Source organism: Taurulus bubalis (assembly GCF_910589615.1).
Source record: "Taurulus bubalis genome assembly, chromosome: 16".
Classification (NCBI taxonomy): domain Eukaryota; kingdom Metazoa; phylum Chordata; class Actinopteri; order Perciformes; family Cottidae; genus Taurulus; species Taurulus bubalis.
Window position 1 is genome coordinate 16,635,929 of NC_136604.1, and position 25,073 is coordinate 16,661,001.

Below are 25,073 nucleotides of genomic sequence, written 5' to 3' on the forward strand. Positions count from 1 at the left end.
AACTCTTATGAAGAGGAGACAAAAAATAGTCATGTGTCGACTACATTGAGATCAATTAAAAGCAAAACTATGCAAATCTTGAATACTGTCTATAAATGTGGCTCATGTGGTAGAGTGTTTGCCCTGTAATCACAAAGTATACAGGTTCGATCCCTGTCTTCACGTGAGTTTTACATTTTAAACGCATATCTTTTGCTATGTGAGCTACGCAAACAGAGGAGGACGGATCCGTCTTTACTAGCGGACGCCTCACTGTCTCATGAGCTGCCACAGAACTAGCAGCGGTAGTTGAGTCTGGAGACTTGATCAGCTTCCTGAAAGTATATCTACTTTGCTCAGTTTACTGCAGCAGTTGAGGAATCGCTCTTCTGCAGCTTGACACCTTTCAGCAGATGCTTGTTCTGGAAGAGTCTTTCAACATTATTTTTTTAGTACAGTTAGATTTATGCAAGTGACAGGAAGTCAAGACATCTGATTTAAACACGGACGGCGCATTTCTAATTTCTTTCTCCGGTGCCTCCATGTTTGTTTTTATCAACTTCCTAACATTACGCTGATCCGGGACCGCCGCTGACCTCACCAGAAAACAACACAGCACCATCCAGTGAAAAAGCAATTGATTTTATTTTCCGAGCACCAAAAAGTTTATAATTGATTAAATAAAAGATCGATACTTGGCTTCCGTGTATCGATACAATATCGGCACGCAAAATATCGCGATACTATGCTGAATCGATTTGTTTCCCCACCCCTATATATTACATCTGTTTTCTTATTCACCATCTGGTTAAAATATGTTCATTGTAGGTCTGAACAACAAAAGGACCACAAACAACTGTCTTCAAAGATTTGATCTGTTGTTTCACTCAATAACTTTTATTATGTATGTAATTAAAATCAGAGAGCGCTGGAGAGAGGAAACACTTTTTTACAACACGTAATGAAGAGAAAACATATCCTCCTGGGAACTAAGGGAAAATAGTGTCTTCCAAATTCATATTTTTTGTGATTTCCTACCTATTTGGAGTTAACAAAACATCTTACAATTTAGACTTTTGGAAAATTATTTTTATTTTTAATTTTACAGCATGTCCACTGTAGCGGACGACAGGACAATTTCCGTGTGAAAAGACAGCCAAATATAGAAGTTAAAAAAACTAACAAATTATGGCTATAGAGTGATATTAAACCAATAATACATTCAACTTGATTATAAAACAAAATATTTCTTCATCTTTGAATGAATGCTGCTCAATCTTCAAATACTTTGTTGTCATACTTGAAAAAGTACTGAATTGGTCTCCAGTCTGGACAGGCTGTAGAGTCATCTTGACAGTCAGGAGGCCCAGGTAGCACAGGTGTGAATATATTATGATGGCAAATAACAGCATTAAATGAAAGCTAATAACAGGAATAATAATTAAACCTCACACAAATCTATTTGGATTAAATGCAGTCAGGACATAGTGCATCATTGGGAACAAACATCGGCCTACGTGCTGCTCCTGGCCCACAGAGGACCACGTCGTTCCTGCTCATCCCTGTCTGTCTCTGAGTCTGTCTGCTCATCTGAGCCTCCTGTATCTTCTTCCTCTTCTTCTTCACCAAACTCAAACTCATTCTCATCCCTCTCATCATCTGAAAGCTCCAAATCTGATTCTCCCTCAACTATCTGGTACAGCATCCTTTATGCTTGAGTACTGTCTCCGACAACAACGTTGAGTCATTAAATGCATTCATTTTGTCCTGGTGTCCACTATAATTGACATTCATGAAATGACTATTATTTAAATAAACAAATAACTTAAATGCTTCAGGTCAATTTCATCGTACACCAGTAAATGAAGGTCAACCATGCTTCTCTATTCAGGAAGTCTCTGAATCTACTGTGACACGAGTTCTTGGCTCACTCAAGAATTCTGGGCCAGAGATGTTTATGGATTTGACAATATTTTTCTGAAGAAACACAAAGGGACTCTCGCCCATCCAATCACGAGCGTTGTCAAAACATCTCTCAGGCACCTTGTGTTTCCGATAGGATGGAAATCAGCCATAGTAACACCCGTTTTTAAGTCAGGAGATTCAACCAATGTCTCTAATTATCGGTATTTTCCCTGCTGTTTCCAAAATTGCTGAGAAATGTGTTGCAGAGCAACTAAATAAACATCTCAACAGCTCTCCATATCAGTTGCATCCTATGCAGTTTGGTTACAGGGCTAATCATTTGACTAAAACAGCCAATTGCTTTCTCCTCAAGAATTTGAAGCTGAAAATGGATAAAGAGGGTTTAGAAGCAGCGGTTTTTCTTGACCTCAAGAAGGCCTTTGACACAGTTAATCACAATGTCCTGATTAATAAACTGTCAAATTTGTTTTTTTATCGAGAGTCTCTTGCCTTGCTGAAATCTTACCTTGAAGGAAGAACCCAGTGTGTCAGAGCCTTCACCTGAGTGTTAAAAATACTTTATGTTCTTCACAAAGATCTGGTGACAAAGAGTGTCTCCAGAGCCAGGTGTTTCTGTTGCTGGTGAGAGGCTACAGGTAGTGTCAGATTTGAAATATTTATGATTTTTTATTGATTCTAATCTCTCCTTTAAAAAGCAGGTAAACATGTGACAAAGGTTTTAAAATTTAACCTCATGAATTTTATATATACAGTCTTATCATGCAGGCTGTGAAACTGTATTTTAATGCAACGATTATCCCCCACTTGACCTACTGCTTAATCAGCTGGGCACAACCCAGCAGCACAACATTAAAACCTATCCATATTCTCCAGCAACAAGGTCACATAGGTCAAGCTCTTTTAGAAAATCTGCATTTTCTGTGAATTCAGCAAACTTGTGGAATGCTCTTCCATCACACATATGCACAAAAGAAACATACAACACATTCAAACATAGCCTTAAGGAATGGCTTGTTGCCAATCAGGTGTGCAAGCATTAATGTACTGTCTGTCCTGCCTGCTTATTTGGTTTATATATGCATTTGTGTTGTTTAGTGTTGATGTATTTTGTGCCTCCAGTGTTTTATATGTGCTTATACTGTAGGTACACTTTTATTTTGCTTTGATGTAAATTAGTTGTGTCTATACGTTTCTGTCTATCGACGCATCTTAGTTGCATTATGTTATTGAAAATTTTGTAATTTCAGGCTGCCATAAAGAAATCTTGCCAGGGACAGCAGATGAAAATTAGCCTCTCTGGCTAACTCTGGCTCACTTACAGTTTTACTGTTGATTAGTGTGTATTGTCCCTGCAAAATAAACAAATAAATGAAATAAGAAGAAAAAAAAGAGCCAAACCAATCATGCATTTGTATTCCCAGGTTTGCCTTCAAACAATTCTACTTGAGGCCACCACTTAAGGCCACCTCATTAAACCTTTTGAGTCTCTCATTCCTTGAACCAATGCTCGAAATGGAGGGTCTCCATTACAAGGTTATTAGGTTTCTTTTAATGTTTGAGTATATTACTGCACTCATACTGCCATAAGCAGGCAATATAATTTGTCATGAATCCTCTCACCAGAACAAAATGAAGTGATTATATCTGAAGAAATGTATGCAATTAAAGTAAATCATGTCGAATGAGGTGTCTAGCTTTTTTAAGGATTTTGCCTGGCAACAGTTACAACGATTTTTTTTTATAAAACCATGAAATCTCTGGTTCTTGTCTTCTGTCTTTAGCAAGCTCCCAGGACTTTGGAGAAGCACATTTTACATTGCGACCTAGAGGTTGAATCACAACTTCTGCGGTCAGTCACCTGATGCCATGATGATGAGTCCAAAAATACTTTTTCCCTTGGACTTGCATTGGAAAAGATACTCTCTTTTTTTTAATGCAAATCAACTTACGAACACTTTGAAAACCTGATTTAAATGACTAGGTCCTAAAAGTTGTAGAATGCACTAATAGTCGAATCCAGAGTTATTGTACTACCTCAGTTAATGTGAATGAGAACAAGGTTGGACCAGGGGCTTGGAGGTGGGATTAAATAAAGTGATTGTAGGTTTGCTCTATGGCCCCAGAGTTGCAGAACATTGTCAATAGATCTGGGTAATTTGTATCTGAATTATCTGCAGTTGATCTTCTTGCTTTATGCGACACTGAGTAACTTTCATAAACTGGGCCCAATTTCCAATGCTGTATCCAAGTCTCTTTCTACATAGCTGGTCCTAACACTGACAATGATTATGAATAAACCTCTTCAAAATAAAACACTTGAGTAACAAATTAACAAAGCAATGGGAGGGATCCCTTTTAACCTTTTAGACAAATTAGGTGAATGATTAAGCATGAGAATTACTTATTTTACAGTTTGAAAGCAGATTGGCATGACATTTTCTGCATTTGAATGAATGGCTCAGTTTGCACTTGGCTAATATATGGCCAGCAACAGATAAAGGTAAAGGTCATAAACTTCTTACAGGAATGCTTAGTGCTACATATCGATCATACAGACAATTAGGTTTGTTCGAGATGAACTGCAACTCGCCTGGAAAGTAGACGAGAGCAGGTGGAATCATCAGGGGGCGTTAACAAAAAACTGTGATCAAGTCTGACAGTTTTCAGCTGCCTTCAAAGAATACACAGACACAGTTACTATGAGACTGTTGCTTCTTAACCCAGGACTGGCTCTCCGGATTCCACAGTATTTTTATAATGTATTATTAAACTAGTTGACTAAACGGTAGTGTGAAAACAGAAACGCAGAGTGTGCATTAGCTTATCTGTTAATTGCACTAGATAAAGTAAAAGACCATAAACGTGTTTTAGAATTGCAGCGTGACACTAAGAGCTCACTTTGACTTCCACAAACGACAGTGTAACTTCTCAGCTGCAGTCGGGTGACCATGAGACTGGTACTTCCTAACCCAGGACTGGATAATAGGATCCCTTCTCATGAGGACCTAGACAGGATGGAGAAGGAGGAGGCAGGGGACAGGCCCAAGTGGGACAACAAAGCCCAGTACATGCTAACCTGTGTGGGCTTCTGCATTGGGCTCGGTAACGTGTGGCGATTCCCTTACTTGTGCCAAAGTCATGGAGGAGGTAAGACAAAAAGTTGTCACATGAGTGTTTGAAAAATGAGTGTGGTTGAGGTACCCAGGAGAGAATTTTAGTTATCTTTTGGGAATTCATGGCATGTTCATGGCGTATTTGTATATAATCTCAAATTTTACTACCACCTAAAAGGCTGAAGGTAAGCCAAATAGATCACTCATTCATGGCTACAATGTCATTAAATCACCAATGAGTTACATTAATGATTCTCAAGAGTAAAAATCCTTAATGGCTAAAGTTTACCATGACATATGAGCTACAGACAGAGGCGTTTATTTGTTTAGGTTGAAACTGAACTAATTAATTCATACTGCATATATTTGTGTGTATGTGTGTGTTGTCGTGTTTTTTCTTTCAAAAGTGTGTGTTTAGTGGGTCATTGTGATTGAGCCACAGGAAGTGGGACAGGTTTTCAAAGGCATGCATAGTGTAAAAGTAGAGTATGTTGTTTTTCTGTGAATTGTTAACGAAAGGGTTCAAGCCCATACGTTAAAACCCCTGTCCATAGTCCAATCATTAGTCACAGTAATGAGACAATATGCTGATGGTTAAACATCTGCAGTGTTTTGAGATTGTATTTTTTGGTAGCACTTTATAATAACGACACACTATTTAGCATTATTAAAGCATGAATAAACACTTAATTCATCATTTATAAAGCATTGTTCCAACATGAATATTCATTAGTAACTCATTAGTATGCAATTCATAAACACAGTTAAAAATGTTTTATTCTTAATTAATAAGCTTGATTATTATGCATATCATGATTGGGTTTTCATACTTTATAAATGATGGATTTCCCATTTGTAAATTAAGTATTAAGGACATAGATGATTAATAAGATCATTTATAATGTGTTAGTAAAATGATTAAAACAATTTATCGTAGTGCATTCATTCATTTATTTATACATATAATGATTTAGATATGTACTTTATAAACGTGTTTTAATACTACAATTCATGATTAATTCAGGTAGTTACTACTCGTTAGTTAAGTATTAGTTAAGTATGTTCTGTGACCTCATCTAAAGTGTAGACTAATGAGTTACTAATGAGTGTTCATGTTGGAACAATGCTTTATAAATTATGAATTAAGTGTTTATTAATGTTTTACTAATGCTAAATAGTGTGCAGTAATTATAAAGAGCTACCTATTTTATTTGTTTTAATAAACAAATAACTAGATTGTATACAAAATCTGTGACATAAACTTTGCCGACCAAAAGTCCGAAGGATTTGTCCTCTGGGAACCATGAATGTGAGCATACATTTATTCGGCAAATCATCCTGTAGTTGTTGAGATATTTAAGTGTGAAATGGTGTAGCGACTGATCAACCCGGTCTCAATCCCAACTTGTCAAATACTGACAGTTTGTCATTGCTCATCGATGTCTGATACCGATGCAAATAACTCCAATGTAAACCCACCCGCATCATAATTAAACAGTCAGAGCAACTGCAGTAGAATAAAGAGTGAGATGGTCCACACAGCGTAGTTGAAAAGGAGCTTGATGGCTCAAACAAACCTAGTACTTCCATCCTGAAAACTGTTGTGTCCTGTGCAAAACTAAAAGTCACCAATGGTATTTCGTTAAGTCGTGTGAGTCTATCAACACATCAGTAGTTAGTCGCACGTAAGTCCAAGGTGCTAGTATGGGTAAAAATACTAGAATTACAACAACAACAAAAAGAGGAAACCTGTTAAAGAGACTGTGCAACATATTAGACAACCTGCACCTAACACTCACTTTGTACCCGTGAACATGATAAGAGCTCCCTGTGTCATGGCAGTTTTCAGATTCTGAGATATTTATGTATCTATGATGTCCTGAATGTCATTTCCACAGACATCATGCATATAATTATAACATTTCCAACCTCCCAACCACTTATAACGAACATTTTTCAGGTGCATTTTTGATTCCCTACCTGATTCTGCTGGTGCTAGAAGGAATGCCTCTCCTGCTATTGGAGTTTGCCATCGGCCAGCGTCTCAGGAAAGGCAGCGTGGGAGTGTGGAGAGCGATCAACCCTTATCTGACTGGTGTTGGCAAGTACAATAGGCTCTGGGACAAATTGGCCAAAGCAGAGGCAAAATAATAACATCAGATAATGATTTTTGCCTTACTTAGGTATAGCATCCATGCTGGTTTCCTTATTGGTTGGATTTTACTACAACACCATAATAGCCTGGATCATCTGGTATCTCTTCAATTCCTTTCAAGACCCACTGCCTTGGGCCCAGTGTCCTCTCAATGACAATGGGACAGGTATTTTAATGTACACACAGAGATGCTTATGAAGCACTCAAACTCTACAAGTATGCATATGTAGACTTGTACACTTGCAGATGACTGTTTCTTGCCCCTTCAGGATTTGTTCCAGAGTGTCAAAGGAGCTCCACTGTGGATTACTATTTTTACCGAGTGACTTTGAATAGTTCGACCTCTATAGCCGACTCTGGAGGAATCCACTGGCCCATAGTACTCTGCCTGCTAGCAGCCTGGACAATCGTTGCAATCTGCTGCATACGGGGTATTGGCAGTTCAGGCAAGGTTTGTTGAACTTTCAGTAAATTGAGCCCTGCCAACTGTAATTACGGTTGCTACACTTTTCAACACAGATATAGTCGTATCCATGAAAAGCTTCTACACAGTAGGTCAATACTACACAATGGATGTGCTAGTTGTGAATAGGGATTTTCTTTTTTATGTAACTTGTAATTCCATGTTTAGTTGTAAGGGTCCCTGTTAGAGGGACAAGCAACTCCTTCTTTTGTCGATGTTTAATTTGTTGCTGTTCTAATTCAGCAGCACTTACTGGACTGTGGTTGAAGGCCCACAACTTTTCTGCATTTGGCCAGGACATTGTCAAACGCACTGTTCTACAGAGACACTGTGACAGAGCGCTGGAGAGTGTGCGTGACTCAGGGGACACATTCCAGCATCATATTTATGCACTATCCATGCTAAGTGTGCTGACTTTATTAGAAACGTTCCACTGCTGTCCAACATGAACAAAATGTTCCGCACAGGTCTTCTGTTTTCATGACAGTCAAACCATGTGAATGCAGCACCCAGTTCATCAATATAATGAACTGTAACTCCGAGATAGCGATGCTTACCCAGCGATGTCCAGTAGTCTCCAGTGAGAGTAACAGTTGGTGCACGTTGTAACGCTGTCACTTTTGTAACCTACTCCGTTTCAAACAACTTGTGTATTCTCCTGATGACGGTGCGTCTTGAGGGAGGCTCATATGCGCCATCATTCGTTGCGAGTCTAAGGACGCTAGTTGGCTGGCACCAATTCTGTGTAACGTCTTTAAGTGGTACTTCAGGCTCGTAGTACTGATAAGATAATTCCAGTTGGCAGTGGTTACAAATAGCTTTGCTTTTATCAATTATGTCGTCTGGGGGAGATTTTAAATGAAAACGTCCATTTAAAAGTGCAGTACCTTTCTCCGTTTTCTTGGTTAATATGTGCAGTGTTGAATCCATTCTTCAAACTGATCTTGTATTTTTGTTTTTTGAGAGGGTCAAAAAAATAACCCACCTTCTAAACTCTTGAGATACACAGTACCGCTCATTGTACAGCTCCATTTTCATATGCAGAAAAATCCAACGCTTGACAGATGGACCTCTGACCTATTTATGGTTGGTGAGCTATGTTTGGACAATTGATATTTGAAGAAGGGGTTTAGCAAATAGTCAATTATGATTAATTGGTTAAAAAAAATGATGTCCATTATCTATGATTCCATGTTTTCTTTTCATGACCTCAGGTGGTGTACATCACAGCTATCCTGCCGTACATAGTGCTGGGCATCTTCCTGATATGTGGACTCACTCTTAAAGGCTCCCTGAGTGGATTAAAGTTCCTTTTCACACCAGACGTATGTTTCAAATATTGACAGAAAAGTTATATCTCATTGCTCAAAGCCACATCACAATGTATACCTCACTCCTGCAGGTGAATGAGTTGATTAACCCAACAACTTGGCTGGATGCAGGTGCCCAGGTCTTCTATTCCTTTGGTTTGGCGTGGGGAGGCCTCATCTCTTTCTCAAGCTACAACCCTGTTCAGTAAGAGATGTTGAAAGGTCCTATAGTTTTTAATTTGCAGTTCAAGTCTCACTTGACTTACTCTTATTGAAAAGAGGTAATATCCTCAGACCCAAAGTCAATATGTGTCTTTGTTTTTTTGCTTATTTCTTTTTCCAAGCAACAACTGCGTACAAGATGCTGTGATCTTGTCAGTCGTAACTGCCCTCACCTCAATCTATGCTGCCACAGTCACCTACTCCATCATTGGCTTTAGGGCTACAGAGCAATATGACAACTGTATCAGCGAGTAAGTATTCACAGGATGTGGATTTCAACGTGTTTGGGACTTGAAAGATTAAGTGATTAAACTCTTCACTCACATGCCCATAAGAGTTTGCGGCTCTGTCTGTTTGTCAGATGGATTACGGTGCTACTACTGGTCCGATCTTCATTAAACTTGATGGAGGGGTGTAGAATTTACCAAGGAAGAACTAGCTGATATTAATTTTCTTTTCTCACCGATAGCCGACCCTTGTTAACTGATAATGCTCAGTTTCGATTAGTGCTGTGGCTGAAGTTATACAAACAGTTTGAATCCATCATTATCTCATTATCGCCAGCTGCGCCAAACAGTCAATCCACACATCACTCACCAGGAGAGTTAGCAGCCACAATGTTGCGTGCATTGTTCTGGACACACGCAGCCACTTTACCAGTAAGTCTCCCCAGCTAGCATCAATCAGTTTAGCTACGAGGTTGCGTGTCTAACTGGCATACTCTGTCAAGCTTTCTGCAGTCCAGCCTAATTCTGGGGCTCAGTTATGCGTTATTATGAATCCCACTGCTTTTCTTGGTAAGACCCACCCTGTGTAGCTGGTTGAAGCAGAGATGATAGGATAAGTTAGACCTTGACCTTGAGTAGTTAGGGTCAAGATAGCCCATTGGCCAGGGCTCATGACCCTAATAATCCGGTCAACATTACCACTGCAAGGATGGATGACTGGCCAATCCTCAATGCTGCACAGGATGGATCTTGGCACGATAACTCGATTTGGCTATTAGTACATTTTATCAGTTTTAGGACATGTGAATTTAATGTGCTATATATGTGCTATTTATGTGCTTGTAACAGGTAGTGGATTCACTAATTAATTCCTTCATGTAAATTCCAGTAAAGTAATGTTTAATTACTAATCTGTGACATATTGTCTCCCTAGTAACATCCTGACATTATTAAATATGTTTGACCTTCCTGAAGACAGCATCACATCAGGCAACTACGAGGCAGCTCTTGATCATCTCAACAGCTCCTATCCGGATACTGTTCTTGGATTGGACATCAAAGCATGTGACATGCAGACACTTCTCAGTGAGGTGACTATGAATATCTATCAAATTACCAAATTATTCAACTTTTTTTTCTTATTTGCTTTGTGTCGACCTTGTGTGTGTGCAGGGAGTGGAGGGAACAGGTCTGGCCTTCATTGTGTTCACAGAAGCAATCACCAAGATGCCTGGTTCTCCTTTCTGGTCCGTTCTCTTCTTCATGATGCTTCTCTGCTTGGGACTCTCAACCCTGTTTGGCAACATTGAAGGAGTGGTGGTCCCATTGAAAGATCTGAATGTATTCCCAAAAAAATGGCCCTATGAGTTACTCACAGGTAATTTGGTTTTAATAATCAACTCAATCAGTTCGACAATTTGTCATAACACAATTAATGAATAAACATCTGTGGTGTTTGTCTCTGGCTTATGTTTTAACACAATTTGCCTTGTTTTTGTGCATGTGTGTTTCAGGAGTAACATGTGCTGTCGCCTTCATCATCTGTTTCCTGTTTGCGCAGCATTCTGGGATTTATTGGGTAACTCTCTTTGACAATTTTGCTGGATCAGTTCCACTTCTGACCATTGGATTTATTGAGATGATAGCTGTTGTATACATCTACGGTATTGACAGGTTAGTTCTTATTCATAACCGTGTATGTTTTTGTTATCATTCTTCATCTTTTGTTATCATTCTTCTTGATATTTGCGGCAAATAACCATGAGCAGCATGTAGATCATTCTGGTGAATGATTATGTTCGCGCTCTGTATGCACGCTACGGGACACCGTACTCGGGAAAGTGCACATGCGCAGTGGGGTTCGGGTTCAGTGCGCGCACCTCCCCTCAAGTTAAAATGTTTGAATTGGCGGATTTTTTAACAAGAGTATGATATCTTCACAGCAGTGGCGCACTCAGACAAGACTGTTTGGACAAAGGCATATATCCTCCTCAATCTCGCAGGAGCGGAGGCCATCGAACGGGAGCGTTCATTTGTTTACGCAGCAGGGGTGAGAGTGCCTAGTGAAGATGGAGCCGTCATCGTTCCGGCTGAATCCAGAGAAAACCCCGAGTGCTTGAAACGGAAATTTTGGGAAGTATGTAACCCTCAACACAACAAAACTATGGAGAGACACAAATTCTATTCAAGAAATCAAAAGCAAGGTGAGACTATTGAATGCTACATCACTGACGTGAGGATCAAAGCTAGAAGTTATCACTTTGGAGACCTGACAGATGAACTGATTTGTGACAGAATAGTGTGTGGCATCAGAAATGACAGTAAAGAAAGGCTTTGCTACGTGACAGTGAATTAACCCTGAATAAAGCTATTACAATCTGCCGCATCTATGAAATTGAATCATTACAAAAAATGCTGCAAGTCCATATCATACGGACAAGGCTACGTAAAGAGAGGGGACTACGGAAGATCAGTGCACCAGTTAGAGCTACAAGAGCCCGATGACAGTGCCAGTGATGACATTTTCTATGTGGATGGTCTCATAGAGGACACTATCAATCCTCAAACAGAAGGACAAGATGAAGGATTTGTTACACTACATATACACGACCGGCCAATCGAGATGAAGGTTGACACGGGCGCAAAGTGCAATGTAATGTCAATAAACACTTTCCGACAGCTGGAAATTGGCAAGCGACCAGTGGAACAAAGTAAAGATATCAACCTTCTGGCTTATGGAGGAAGCAAAATAGAGACTATAGGCATAGCCACACTGCTTTGTTGTTTAGATGAACAGCAACACACACTACCTTTTTTCATAGTGAACAGAGACATGGTGCCACTATTGGGATTCCGCGCGTGTGTGCGACTCGGAATTGTCGCAAGCCCACACGTTCATCAGGTCAGCACGGAGAGCAATGCTGCATCCCGGTGGCAATGCAAGCATGAGTCAAAGCTGAGCTCAACAGCATGCAGAACAAAGGTGTCATAACCACAGTTGCTGAACCTACATACTGGGTTTCGTCCATGGTTGCAGCACACAAAAAGGACAAACAGGAAATCAGGCTGTGCATCAATCCAAAGGACCTCAACACAGCCCTGAAGAGACCTCACTATCCAATGTGCAGCGTCGAGGAAGTTGCTACCCAGATATCAGGTGCTACATTGATCTCCGTTCTAGATGCAAAGAGCTCATTCTGGCAAATACGGCTCGACCGCAAGTCATCAATGCTGACCACATTCAGTACGCCTTTCGGGCGCTACAGATTCCTCCGCATGCCATTCGGCAAAAGCTCAGCAAGCGAGGTGTTCCAGCGCTCAATGGAACAGCTGTTTGCAGGATATCCGTGTGCTATCATAGTCGATGACATCATCATAGGAGGCTGTGATACCGCAGAACACGATGCCAAACTAAAAAAAGTGCTCGACCGGGCACGAGAGATAAACCTTAAGCTAAACCCTCTCAAGTGCAAGTTCTGCCTGGAACAGGTCTGTTATGTGGGTCACATATTCACAAAGGAGGGCCTCAAGGCCGACCCCGCAAAAAAAGTGGCGATCACAAACATGCCAGTCCATGCAGCACCACTGAGACAGCTCACACACAAAGACGCTGCGTGGTGTTGGTTTCCACAGCACCAGCAGGCGTTCGATCGTCTCAAGTCATGCTTAACCAGTTCACCAATTCTATCCTACTACGACCTAAGAAAACCAGTCACACTGACCTGTGATGCGTCATGTTACGGACTTGGTGCTGCATGTCTACAGGATGGGAGGCCAGTTGTCTACGTGTCTCGCACGCTCACGGACACAGAAACACGATATGCTCAAATCGAAAAGGAGCTTTTGGCAGTGGTGTTTGCATGCATCAAATTCAAGGATTACGTGTATGGGAAGCCCACGGTGGTTGAAACTGACCACCAACCCCTTGTCACAATCCTGAAGAAGCCCATCCACACTGCTCCTGCCCAACTGCAAAGGATGTTACTACAGTTACAAGCCTATGACATCACACTGGTTTACAAGAAGGGTAAGCACATGTACCTAGCTGATACCCTATCACAAGCTCCAAACAAAACCATCTCACAAAGTCCAGCTGCAGACGACACGTTTGAGGTGATGTCTGTTAGCTACATCTCGACTAACAGACTGGAGGAGCTCCGGACCTAGACGGCACAGGATCAAGTGCTACAGACTCTCAGCACAGTCATCCACCGCGGTTGGCCTGGCAAAGAACGCAACGTCCACCCTTCCATTCGTCCATTCTTCCCTCATAGAGACGAGTTGGTAGTGGAGGACGGAATAGTAGTATTAAGGGCCACAGAACCGTGATTCCAAGTTCTTTACACCGAGAATACATTAACATCATACACAGGGGTCACCCAGGTTTAGAGTCGACCAAGCGCAGAGCCAGGAGCACAGTCTTTTGGCCGACAATGAATAATGACATTGCGGAGGAGCTGCTGTCGTGCTCCATCTGCAATAGCACCAGACCACACCAGCAAAAGGAACCTCTACATCTTCATCCGGTTCCAGTCTTGCCATGGTCCACAGTGGCTACTGATATGTTCGAGCGGCACGGACAACAATACCAGGTGCTGGTAGACTCTTACTCGGGATGGTATGAAATGGACCTCCTCCGTGACGCAACCTCAGCAGCTGTGGTCACAAAGCTGAAAAGACACTTTTCGGTTCACGGTGCGCCTCACACCTTCATCACAAACAATGCAAGGCAGTACACAAGCCAACGTTTCAAAGATTTCGCCATACAGTGGGACTTTATCCATGTCACCAGCAGCCCGGAGCATCCACAGTCGAACGGATTGGCAGAAACGGCGGTCCTCAGTGCCAAACAATTGATGGAGAAATCTCACAGAGACGGGACCGACATCTTCCTCAATCTGCTGAACATGAGAAATATTCCCCGCGAACAAGCATTGGGCTCACCCGCAGAACGTCTGATGTCACGACAGACGCTCTCAGCTCTTCCTGTCAGCACCAGACTGTTAGAGCCAGCCCCAAAAATCACAAAGCAGGTTACTGCCCAACTCCAGAATAAAAGACTCACCCAAAAGCGATATTATGATGCGTCAAGCCGCCCACTACAGCCACTCGCAGAGGGACAAGTCGTCAGGATGCGGACTACCAAGGGACACGACCGTCTGGGCGGTGCAAGGACGGTGCAAGGAACCACGCTCCTACATCATCGAGTCCGATGGAGGGACCTACAGGAGAAATCGCCGTCATATCCTTCCTGTCGCTGAGCCACCACCAGGACAGGTCGACCCTGCAGACCTCGATTGTCAATATGCCGACCCAGCTGTACCGGACAGTCTCCCCTCCACGCCGCAGACATCTCAACTGACTCCGGCAACACCTCAGCGATCCACCAGTGAGCAGCGGAGGCCTGCAGCTCACTCTCATACAGAGGTCACACTGGGTAACTCACTATATGTGACGCGCTCAGGTCGCATTTGCAGGCCAAACCCAAAGTATGAACCATGAACATTGAGTTATTAGAAACTGAGGACCTTTAAAAAAAAAAAAAAAGAGCTGAATCCGCACTGTACTCTATGGGACGTTGTATGTCTAGTTGAAGTGCGATGAATGTTGGAATGTCTTGCAATATAAATGTATAAGTTGGTTTATTACCGCTCAAGTATATTTAAAGATGGTTGTTTGAAACTGTTACTAATTTATATTCTATATAACAATGTCGCAAAGTTAAAAACAACATCTATGTTATTATCTTGTTAGTTAATGCCCAGCCTTCCATTTGTTCTCTATGGAAGGCACGAACTAAAGAAAGGGGATGTAGATAATTCTGGTGAATGATTATGTTCGCACTCTGTATGCACGCTACGGGACACCGTACTCGGGAAAGTGTACATGCGCAGTGGGGTTCGGGTTCAGTGCATGCACCTCCCGTCAAGTTCAAATGTTAGCCTGTTGTTCTCGGTTGTATTCAAGTTCATATGGTTTCTACAAGTTTACGAAATAAACAACCGGCTTGGATTTAAAGTAAGGACTCATTTCGACACAGCATAAGGCTGGGCCTTTGTGACCGACCTATGTCACATGGATCACTTCATGACACATTTCAAATCTTGTCAAAGTGAATTAAAACTCTGTTGTGTTGCAGGTTCAACGATGATGTGGAGTTCATGGTCGGACATAAACCCAACATCTTCTGGCAGATTACATTGAGGTTCATTAGTCCTCTCATCGTTCTGGTTATTTTAGTTTTCTACCTGGTGACACAAGTCCAAGAAGAGCTCACCTATTTAGTCTGGGATCCAAACTCTGTAAGCACACAAGAACTGCATATAATAAATAACTAGTCAGTCTATAACCATACTTCAGCAATCGTTGGACATCCATTGTCTACATAATGCACTAATCATACTGTTTTCTGGTCTACAGGAGAAATTCCCGTCTCTGGCATCAGTACCGTACCCCTCATGGATCAATGTGATAATTTTTCTCCTGGCGGGCATCCCAAGTCTAGCAGCGCCTGTTTATGCATTATGTAGGCTGTTTGTTATTTGCTGCAAGAAAACCATGGTGTCAAATAAGTCCTAAACTGTTTAATAAGAATATGTTTCAGAATACAACAAAATGCATGAGTCTTGAAGTACAATACTGATGTTGTATTGATGCACTTAGGTAAAGTATTCATATTTCTGATCATATTTTGTGTGTTTTGTGCAAATGTATTGCTGCCCTATCATTATACGCAAACATACTCATAGCCTGCTAATGATATCTTGTTGTATTGGACCTCTCTAAATTTAAAGACAAAGCAGCTTAATGTTCCATCAAGGTTTTATACCCGTGGCCCTGAGAGTGCAAATCGCAGGGCCACGGGACACACTATAAATTAATACAACAGCAATCTCTCTTTGTATCAATGTTTAAACAAGCAGAAGATGTAGCAACACATTTCCCAGGAGAGGGAGACATCACCAGGCAATGTTTAAAAGACTGTAACTGTTCAGATGTTAACTGACTGCTATTACTAGAATAATAAATCCCTGATTCAAGCACTCAGTTATATTATAGTTCATTCAATCAAAGTAATTTTCGATTGTAGATTGATATTATTATGTAAATATATTAAAAGCCGCAATGGAATGACGTCTGTGGTGTATAGTTTGAATATGATGTACAAAATATCACAATACCTAGCAATAAGTAACTATAGACGTTTTATTGATGTATGTCCCAGGCAAACTGAACTTTGTCTCTTGCTCAATGAATGTACTTGATCAACAGCCCGACTATTATCCTCTAATGATTCATGCAAAGGATTCTATGCAAAAACACTGCACAATAACTGAGTACTCAGAGGGCAGGAAGCTGCAGAATGTGCCTAAAGCAATACAGCGGAACTGAACCATTCACCCGACGGTCTGTGCAGTAAACGACTCATCCTGTACGTTCTGAGTGACAGGATAAGGAATATATTCATGAAATAAGTTAAGGAACAAGGGGTTAACGCTTGTATATTGCAAAGGGACTACATATATACTAACCTAAAACCCAGTGGCGGGCCGTGCAAAACCTACCTAGACCAGCTGTCTGATATTGTATACATAAATACGCGCATGACTTCCTATATTAGCTCCTCTAGCATAGGAACCACTGGACCTGCCTTTACGAAAGGAAAGGAGAGAATGCCAACCCACAATTCCTTGCGGCGGCAACTTTTAGAGTGACGTATCATTCGGCCGTTCACGAGAACAAACGATCGCGACTGAGAAACGCAGATCATGTAAATATCATTCGCATAACTTGGAAATACTTTCAATAATCTGTTAAACCTGCTGGCAAACTATGAACGTTACGTCGCTGAAAACTGCTGTAAAGTGATCAAACTCTCTGGTGTTTAAATTGTCATAGTAACTTGAAGAAAGAGGAACATTTAAAATGTTGTATGTTCAAGAATACCATGAAAAAGTGTTGTTGCTTACACATGTATTTATTTTTACAAACTAAAAACTTAGACACGTCTTTCTTGGGCCAAATGCTTCGGCACCGGCATGTGCACGCACATCAGAGACCAGAAGAGAAGTGCATGTGAGCAGCTCAGAGCACTGAGAGCAGAGAGGACGAGCAGGAAAAGCATATATTTTGCGCAGATGTCCTATTTTACAAATATTACTGGGTACATACCATAGCTCAAAAAGACAAATATTGACAATTTGTATAATTTATTTATATTTTTTATAATTAATAAAATTATAAATATTATTTTTTTCTTTTTTTGGTGGCGCAAGGTGGGTGGGGCCAGGCCCCGTAGTCCTCTATTGGCCGGCTGCCACTGGCTACTAAACTATGGCAGTATTTTGTTATCATGTTTTATTAAACTGGTTGACTAAATGCCAGAGGACTTATCGCCCCAAACAAAGTAAAAGATCATAAACATGCTTCAGAAATGCAGGCTGACAGTAAGAGCTCAGTTTGACTTTGACGAACGACAGTGTAACTTCTCAGCTTCAGTAAGGTGACCATGAGACTGATACTTCCTAACCCAGGACTGGATAATAGGATCCCTTCTCATGAGGATCTGGACAGGATGGAGAAGGAGGAGGCAGGGGACAGGCCCAAGTGGGACAACAAAGCCCAGTACATGCTAACCTGTGTGGGCTTCTGCATTGGGATCAGCATTGTGTGGCGATTCCCCTACTTGTGTCAAAGTCATGGAGGAGGTAAGCTCAGATCAAAAAAAGGAAGGGAAGTCTTGTGATTATGGACAGTCAATTCTTGAATGATTATTCAACAAAGTATAGTGTGGTTGAGGTAGTAATGAATAGCCTGTACCTTTTGGGTATATGTATACCTTTCAAGTATGATTTTCTCTGAAGGACTTATTGTACCTCTGCTGAAACACTATTGTGCTCATTTTAGTAATCTGTTAGCACTAATCTTTATTTGCTTTAACAAAGTGTACAGATCAGTGCACAGTACAAGTTTAGGACAATTTTTTAAGGAAAACCCCACCACAGATATCGGATGCACAGGCAAACGACCAACTCAACTCCACATGCAAGCTACCAGAAGGGAAAAAAAAACAGAGTAATTAAGTAAAGCAGGCAGGATGAGCGAGTCGAATGCATAAAAAAGCATTAAATTAAGCATTTTCATATTTATGATAGTGAAAAGGTATTGTAACGGACTGAGTAACATGTTAACTTGTTATGTTATAAGTGTTACTTTTTTACAGGAAGAAGTTGTTCTAGATGAGAAGATTAGTTATTTTAATTACTGGGTTCAGGAGGTCAGTGAAGGTCTCATGAGCTGTGTGGCTGTGCGGCCTGTCAAGCATCGTGGCTACCTACGAGGGTGGGTGGGACACATGAGCGTGCCTGTGATTGGCAGAGCGAGTGAGGTGGGATGTTTTTGTTGGTGTTGCTGGCCTGTTAAGAGTTAGGCTATGACCGGGAGCAAAGTGTGAAGCATGCTGAGAGGTTGTAACGGTGTTGACTGTTGTTTTGGTGTAGGTTACGGCCGGCAGTAGCCTGTGTATTGTCCCTGAATAAACCACACAATAATAAGCAAGATAACGTCTCGTAGCATTACTGATCAAGGGTCACTACAGTATAGTACTGTATTAAATGCAACATTATCTAAAGATTTGTAATTGTGCTTCTGATTATACTTTTTCAGGTGCATTTTTGATTCCCTACCTGATTCTGCTGGTGCTGGAAGGAATGCCTCTCCTGGTGTTGGAGTTTGCCATGGGCCAGCGTCTCAGGAAAGGCAGCGTGGGAGTGTGGGGAGCGATCAACCCTTATCTGACTGGTGTTGGCAAGTAAAATAGGCTCTGGACCAAATTGTTCAAAGCAGAGGCAAAATAATCAGGTGATGATTTCATTGTTCAGGTATAGCGTCCATGCTGGTTTCCTTATTGGTTGGACTTTACTACAACACCTTAATAGCCTGGATCATCTGGTATCTCTTCAATTCCTTTCAGGACCCACTGCCTTGGACCCAGTGTCCTCTCAATGACAATGGGACAGGTATTTTAATATACACACAGAGATGCTCATTAAACACTCAAACTCTACTAGTATGCAGATGTAGACTTGTACACTTGCAGATGACTGTTTTCATGCCCCTTCAGGATTTGTTCCAGAGTGTCAAAGGAGCTCCACTGTGGATTACTATTTTTACAGAGTGACTTTGAATAGTTCGGCCTCTATAGCAGACTCTGGAGGAATCCACTGGCCCATAGTACTCTGCCTGCTAGCAGCCTGGACAGTCTTGTGTGTCTGCTACATACGGGGGATTGGAACTTCAGGCAAGGTTTGCCAAACCCTCACAAAAACAATAGGCTTTCTTGAATCACCATTGTTTAAATAATTTTATATTTTTTCCTGTCATGACCACAGGCGGTGTACGTCACAACGATCCTGCCGTACATAGTGCTGGCCATCTTCCTGATTCGAGGACTCACTCTTAAAGGCTCCCTGAGTGGAATACAGTTCCTTTTCACACCAGATGTATGTTATTCAAATCTTGATAGAAAAGTTATATCTCATTGCTCAAAGCAACATCACAATGTATATCTCGTTCCTACAGTTGTATGAGTTGATTAAACCAACAACTTGGATGGATGCGGGTGCCCAGGTCTTCTTTTCCCTTGGTATTGGGTTTGGAGGCCTCATCTCCTTCTCAAGCTACAACCCTGTTCAGTAAGAGACGTTGAAAGGTCATATTGTTCTTAAATTGCAGTTCAAGCCTCACTTTGCTTAATTTTATTGAAAAGAGGTAATAGCCATTCTCAGACCCAAAGTCAATGTGTGTCTTTGTTTTTTTGCTTATTTCTTTTTCCAAGCAACAACTACATACAAGATGCTGTGATCCTGACAGCAATAACTTCCCTCACCTCAATCTATGCTGCCATAGTCACCTACTCCATCATTGGCTTCAGAGCTACAGAGCAATATGACAACTGTATCAGCGAGTGAGTATTCACAGAATGTGACAAAATGAAGTGGGCCTTTTTCAGTTACAATATGTTTTCTAACACCAAAATGCTGTTTGTTTAAGAGTTATGAGTACTGTGAACTGAACCCAAAAGCACGACCACGAGAGAGAGAGTTGTAAGGATAATTATTTTACTGATATTCAGGCAGGGGTCAATTTTTTGGACTCTACTCTGAGGTGCGCAGGAGCGTGGAGCGGGTCTGCCTCCAAGTGCGTCGGCACCGCTGGACAAGCGCCTGGACTGAAGGTACACTGGCTTCTCGTTCCTGCACGGGGAAGAGTGGAGGCTGGTGTCACACTGGGTGAGAGCCCTGTGGCTGAACTGGGAAGGGTGTTGTGGACATATTCGACCCACAGGAGTTGTTTAAACCAGGATTGCGGGTTGCGGGAGGAGAGGCATCGTAACACAATCTCCATCTCCTGGTTCATGCGCTCCGCCTGCCCATTAGATTGCGGATGGAATCCTAATGACTGGCTGACTGTGGCCCCCAGTAGTCTGCAAAATTTGGACCAAAAGTGAAAGAGGAATTGTGGCCCGCGGTCAGAGACCACATTGGTGGGCAGACCATGCAGGCAGGACATCTCCTGTAACAGTATTTCGTCTGTTTCTTTGGCGGTAGGTAATTTGGTTAGTGGGATGAGTCGACCAGATTTGGAAAATCGATCAATGACCGTGAGAATAACTGTTTCAACGTCGGAAGGGGTAGGCCAATGCGATATGGCACTAGGGGCGATGAGGAACTGGCAGAAGATGAAGACCAGAGGGGGCTTTGCAGAAGCATTTATGCTGACTGCAGACTTGGTAAGCAATAACACCAATAACACACTCCAAGGGGAGGATGCCTTGAGGATGGGCAGGGGAGCTTTCTGGCTGGAATTGACGAGACAGTGTATCAGGTTTTATGTTCTTGGAGCTGGGTCTGTACGAGAGAGCAAACTCAAAACGTTTTTTTTTTAAAGAGCCGGCTGCTTTGAAACGCACAGGGAGCAACTTGGGGTTCAGTGTCCTGCTCAAGGACACTTTGACATACTAGCTATTGGGAGACCAGGGATCAAACCAGCTACCTTGTGGTTTCAGGACGACCACTCTCCCCATGAGCTATAGCCGCTCCAGTGTCTCCACACCTCTAGTGCCAGCTTTACTGCCACCAACTCCCGATTCCCAATGTCGTAATTCCTCTCTGTGGGGGACAGTTTCCGGGAGAAGAAGGCACATGGATGAACCTTCTGACCCTCGGCAGCCCCAAACCCAGTGTCCGAGGCGTCCACCTCCAAGATGAACTGGATGGCCGGATCTGGGAATATTAGGATGGGAGAAGACTTTAAGCGTGACATTAACTCACCAAAGGCCTCTGTCGCAGCGGAGGTCCACTGCAAGGCCACATTCTGGGAGGTGAGAGCGCTGAGCGTGCTAGCCACGGAAATGTTGCTACGGATAAACCGTTGATAGAAGTTTGCGAAGCTCAATGCGCATGGAATTCAATGCGGGTGGATGGTGGAGGCCATTCCGCAACTGCTCTGGTCCATCTGGATGTTACCTGCTTTGATAACGAATGCCAGAAAGAATACCTCAGAGGTATGGAACTCGCATTTTTCGCCTTTCACGAATAGATGTACATGTAGACGCTCCTGTTGAGACTTGGAGAAGATGAGGATGTCATCTCTAGTCTAGATATACAAAAACAGCAACATTGAGCAGGTCTCGGAGAACATCATTGACCAACCCCTGGAAAACAGCAGGGGCATTGGTAAGGTCTGCGGATGTTGTCCCCCATCTTTTACATTGCAGTCACACTAGTGGAAGGGACCACTTTATAGTGAGTATTGACTTGATTGATTCCAGCAACCAGATAGCTAACTCTTTCAATATATGGATGGGCATGTGAGTTTTGTATTAACATAGACTTGAACAATCTAAATTAATTCCTTCATGTAAATTACAGCGAAGTAATGTTTAATTACTAATCTGTGACATATGTTCTCCCTAGTAACATCCTGACATTTTTAAATACGTTCGACCTTCCTGAAGACAGCATCACATCAAGCAACTACGAGGCAGCTCTTAATCATCTCAACAGCTCCTATCCTGATACTGTTCTTGGATTGGACATCAAAACATGTGACATGCAGACACTTCTCAGTGAGGTGACTATGAATATCTATCAAATTACCAAATTATTCAACTTTTTTCTCTTATTTGCTTTGTGTCTAACTTGTGTGTGTGCAGGGAGTGGAGGGAACAGGTCTGGCCTTCATTGTGTTCACAGAAGCAATCACCAAGATGCCTGGTTCTCCTTTCTGGTCCGTTCTCTTCTTCATGATGCTTCTCTGCTTGGGACTTTCAACCCTTTTTGGCAACATTGAGGGAGTGGTGGTCCCATTGAAAGATCTGAATGTATTCCCTAAAAAATGGCCTGATGAGTTACTAACTGGTAATTGGGTTTTAATATCAACTCAATCCGTTTGACAATTGTTCATTTCCCAATAAATAAACATCTGTGGTGTTTGTCTCTGGCTTATGTTTTAACGCAATTTGCCTTGTCTTTGTGCATGTGTGTTTCAGGAATAACATGTGCTGTCGCCTTCATCATCTGTCCGCTGTTTGCGCAGAATTCAGGGATGTATTGGGTAACTCTCTTTGACGATTTTGCTGGATCAGTTCCACTTCTGATCATTGGATTGATTGAGATAATAGCTGTTGTTTACATTTACGGTATTGACAGGTTAGTTCTCATTCAGACTATTTTAACAACCATCTATGCTTTTGTTATCATTCTTCTTGATATTTGCTGCAAATAATCATACAGCATGAGCAGCATGAGGCTGGGCCTGTGTGACCGACCTATTTAAGTCCAGTGTTTCATGGATCACTTCATGACACATTTCAAAACTTGTCAAAGCTAATCAAAACCCTGTTGTGTTGCAGGTTCAACGATGATGTGGAGTTCATGGTTGGACACAAGCCGTCCATCTTTTGGCAGATTACATGGAGGTTCATTAGTCCTCTCATTCTTCTGGCTATTTTAGTTTTATACCTGGTGACACAAGTCCAAGAAGAGCTCACCTACTTAGTCTGGGATCCAAACTCTGTAAGCACACAAGCGCTGTGGTACAGCATTTAATAAACAACTAGTCAGTCTAAAACCATACTCCAGCAATTGTTGGACAGTCATTGTATACCAAATGCACTAATACTGTTTTCTGGTCTACAGGAGGAATTCCCGTCTCTGGCATCAGTACCGTACCCCCCATGGATCAATGTGATAGTTTTTCTCCTGGCTGGCATCCCTAGTCTAACAGTGCCTGTTTATGCATTATGTAGGCTGTTTGTTATTTTCTGTAAGAAAACCATGGTGTCAAATAAGTCCTAAACTGTTTAATAAGCATATATTTCAGAATACAACAAAATGCATGAGTCTTAAAATACAATACTGATGTTGTATTGATGCACTCAGGTAAAATACTTATAATTCTGATCATATTTTGTGTGTTTTGTGCAATTGTATTTCTAACGTATCATTATACTCAAACTTATTCATAGCCTGCTAATGATATCTTGCTATGTTGGACCTCTCCAAATTTAAAGGCAAGGCAGTTTTACTGTTCCATCAAGGTTTTATACCCGTGGCCCTGAGAGCGCAACGCACTAACGCTCTTTGTATCAATGTTTAAACAAGCAGAAGATGTAGAGCAACACATTTGCCAAGAGAGGGAGACACCACCCAGCAATGTTTAAACGACTGCAACTGTTCAGATGTTAACTGACTGCTATTAATAGAATAATAAATCCCTGATTCAAGCACTCAGTTCACTCAATCAAAGTCATTTTCGATTTTCGATTATTATTATTTTGTAAATATATCAATAGCCACAATGGATCAACGTATATAGTGTGTAGCTTGAATACATTATGTACTAAATACCAGAATACCTAACAATAAGTAATTTGACAATTAAAATTAATTACAAATGTTTTATTGATGTATGTCCAAGGCAAACTGAACTTAGCTTCTTGCTCAATGAATGCACTTGATCAACTTCCCGACTATAACCCTCTAATGATTCACACAACATAAACCTCTCCATGTGCTGTGGTCTTATATTATGACTGAGTCCTTTTAAAAGATCATTGTTATGTCAGTTTGGTACAACCTACCTGGTGGTGCTCACAAACTTTCACAAGGTACAAGCGAAAAAGGACATCAGTTAGGGAACAAGGGGTTAACAATTGTATATTGCAGAAGGACTATATATATATATACACTAAGCTAAAATCATTGTTTAAAATGACTGAGTACCTATTAAATAATTACTGGGTACAGCTATATGTTGGGCATTGGGACAAATAATTACATATGACATAATTTAAAAACTACTATTGGAAAACCACATTTTAGAGTGTTTATAAATATTGAGGACTTATCTGTTGAGCTAACCGTCATAAACCTTTCCATTTTACTCTCAAAGAAAACATCAGGCTCATGATCTGACTAATGTCTAGAGCATGTTTCAACAACATGTCTTCATCAGAATCTACTGTCTTCATCACCAGAGTCTGGTAGAGATTCTGATTGTTAAACTTTTCCTCTCAGGACAAAATGTGTATATGTGCTCCTGACCTGTATCATTGTTGATGGATGAAACATATACACAACACAACATTCCATTCCAAACCGCTTAATTTATTTA

At 41.4% G+C, this 25,073-nt stretch overlaps 1 protein-coding gene across 1 annotated transcript; it reads left to right on the top strand.

Annotated features, from left to right (window-relative positions):
* Positions 1 to 4,853: 4,853 nt before the first annotated feature.
* Positions 4,854 to 23,755, top strand: LOC306748508 (uncharacterized protein; the record flags this gene model as incomplete). The annotated part of the gene is given in 24 exon segments (XM_079231682.1): positions 4,854 to 5,052; positions 6,979 to 7,119; positions 7,202 to 7,339; positions 7,443 to 7,624; positions 8,851 to 8,961; positions 9,039 to 9,151; positions 9,291 to 9,419; positions 10,330 to 10,486; positions 10,569 to 10,773; positions 10,910 to 11,069; positions 15,535 to 15,697; positions 15,816 to 15,967; positions 17,889 to 18,103; positions 19,062 to 19,202; positions 19,277 to 19,414; positions 19,519 to 19,700; positions 19,787 to 19,897; positions 19,977 to 20,089; positions 20,233 to 20,361; positions 22,373 to 22,603; positions 22,605 to 22,816; positions 22,948 to 23,107; positions 23,311 to 23,473; positions 23,597 to 23,755. Coding segments are annotated over 24 exon segments (3,804 nt in total).
* Between the last annotated feature and the right edge of the window lie 1,318 nt (positions 23,756 to 25,073).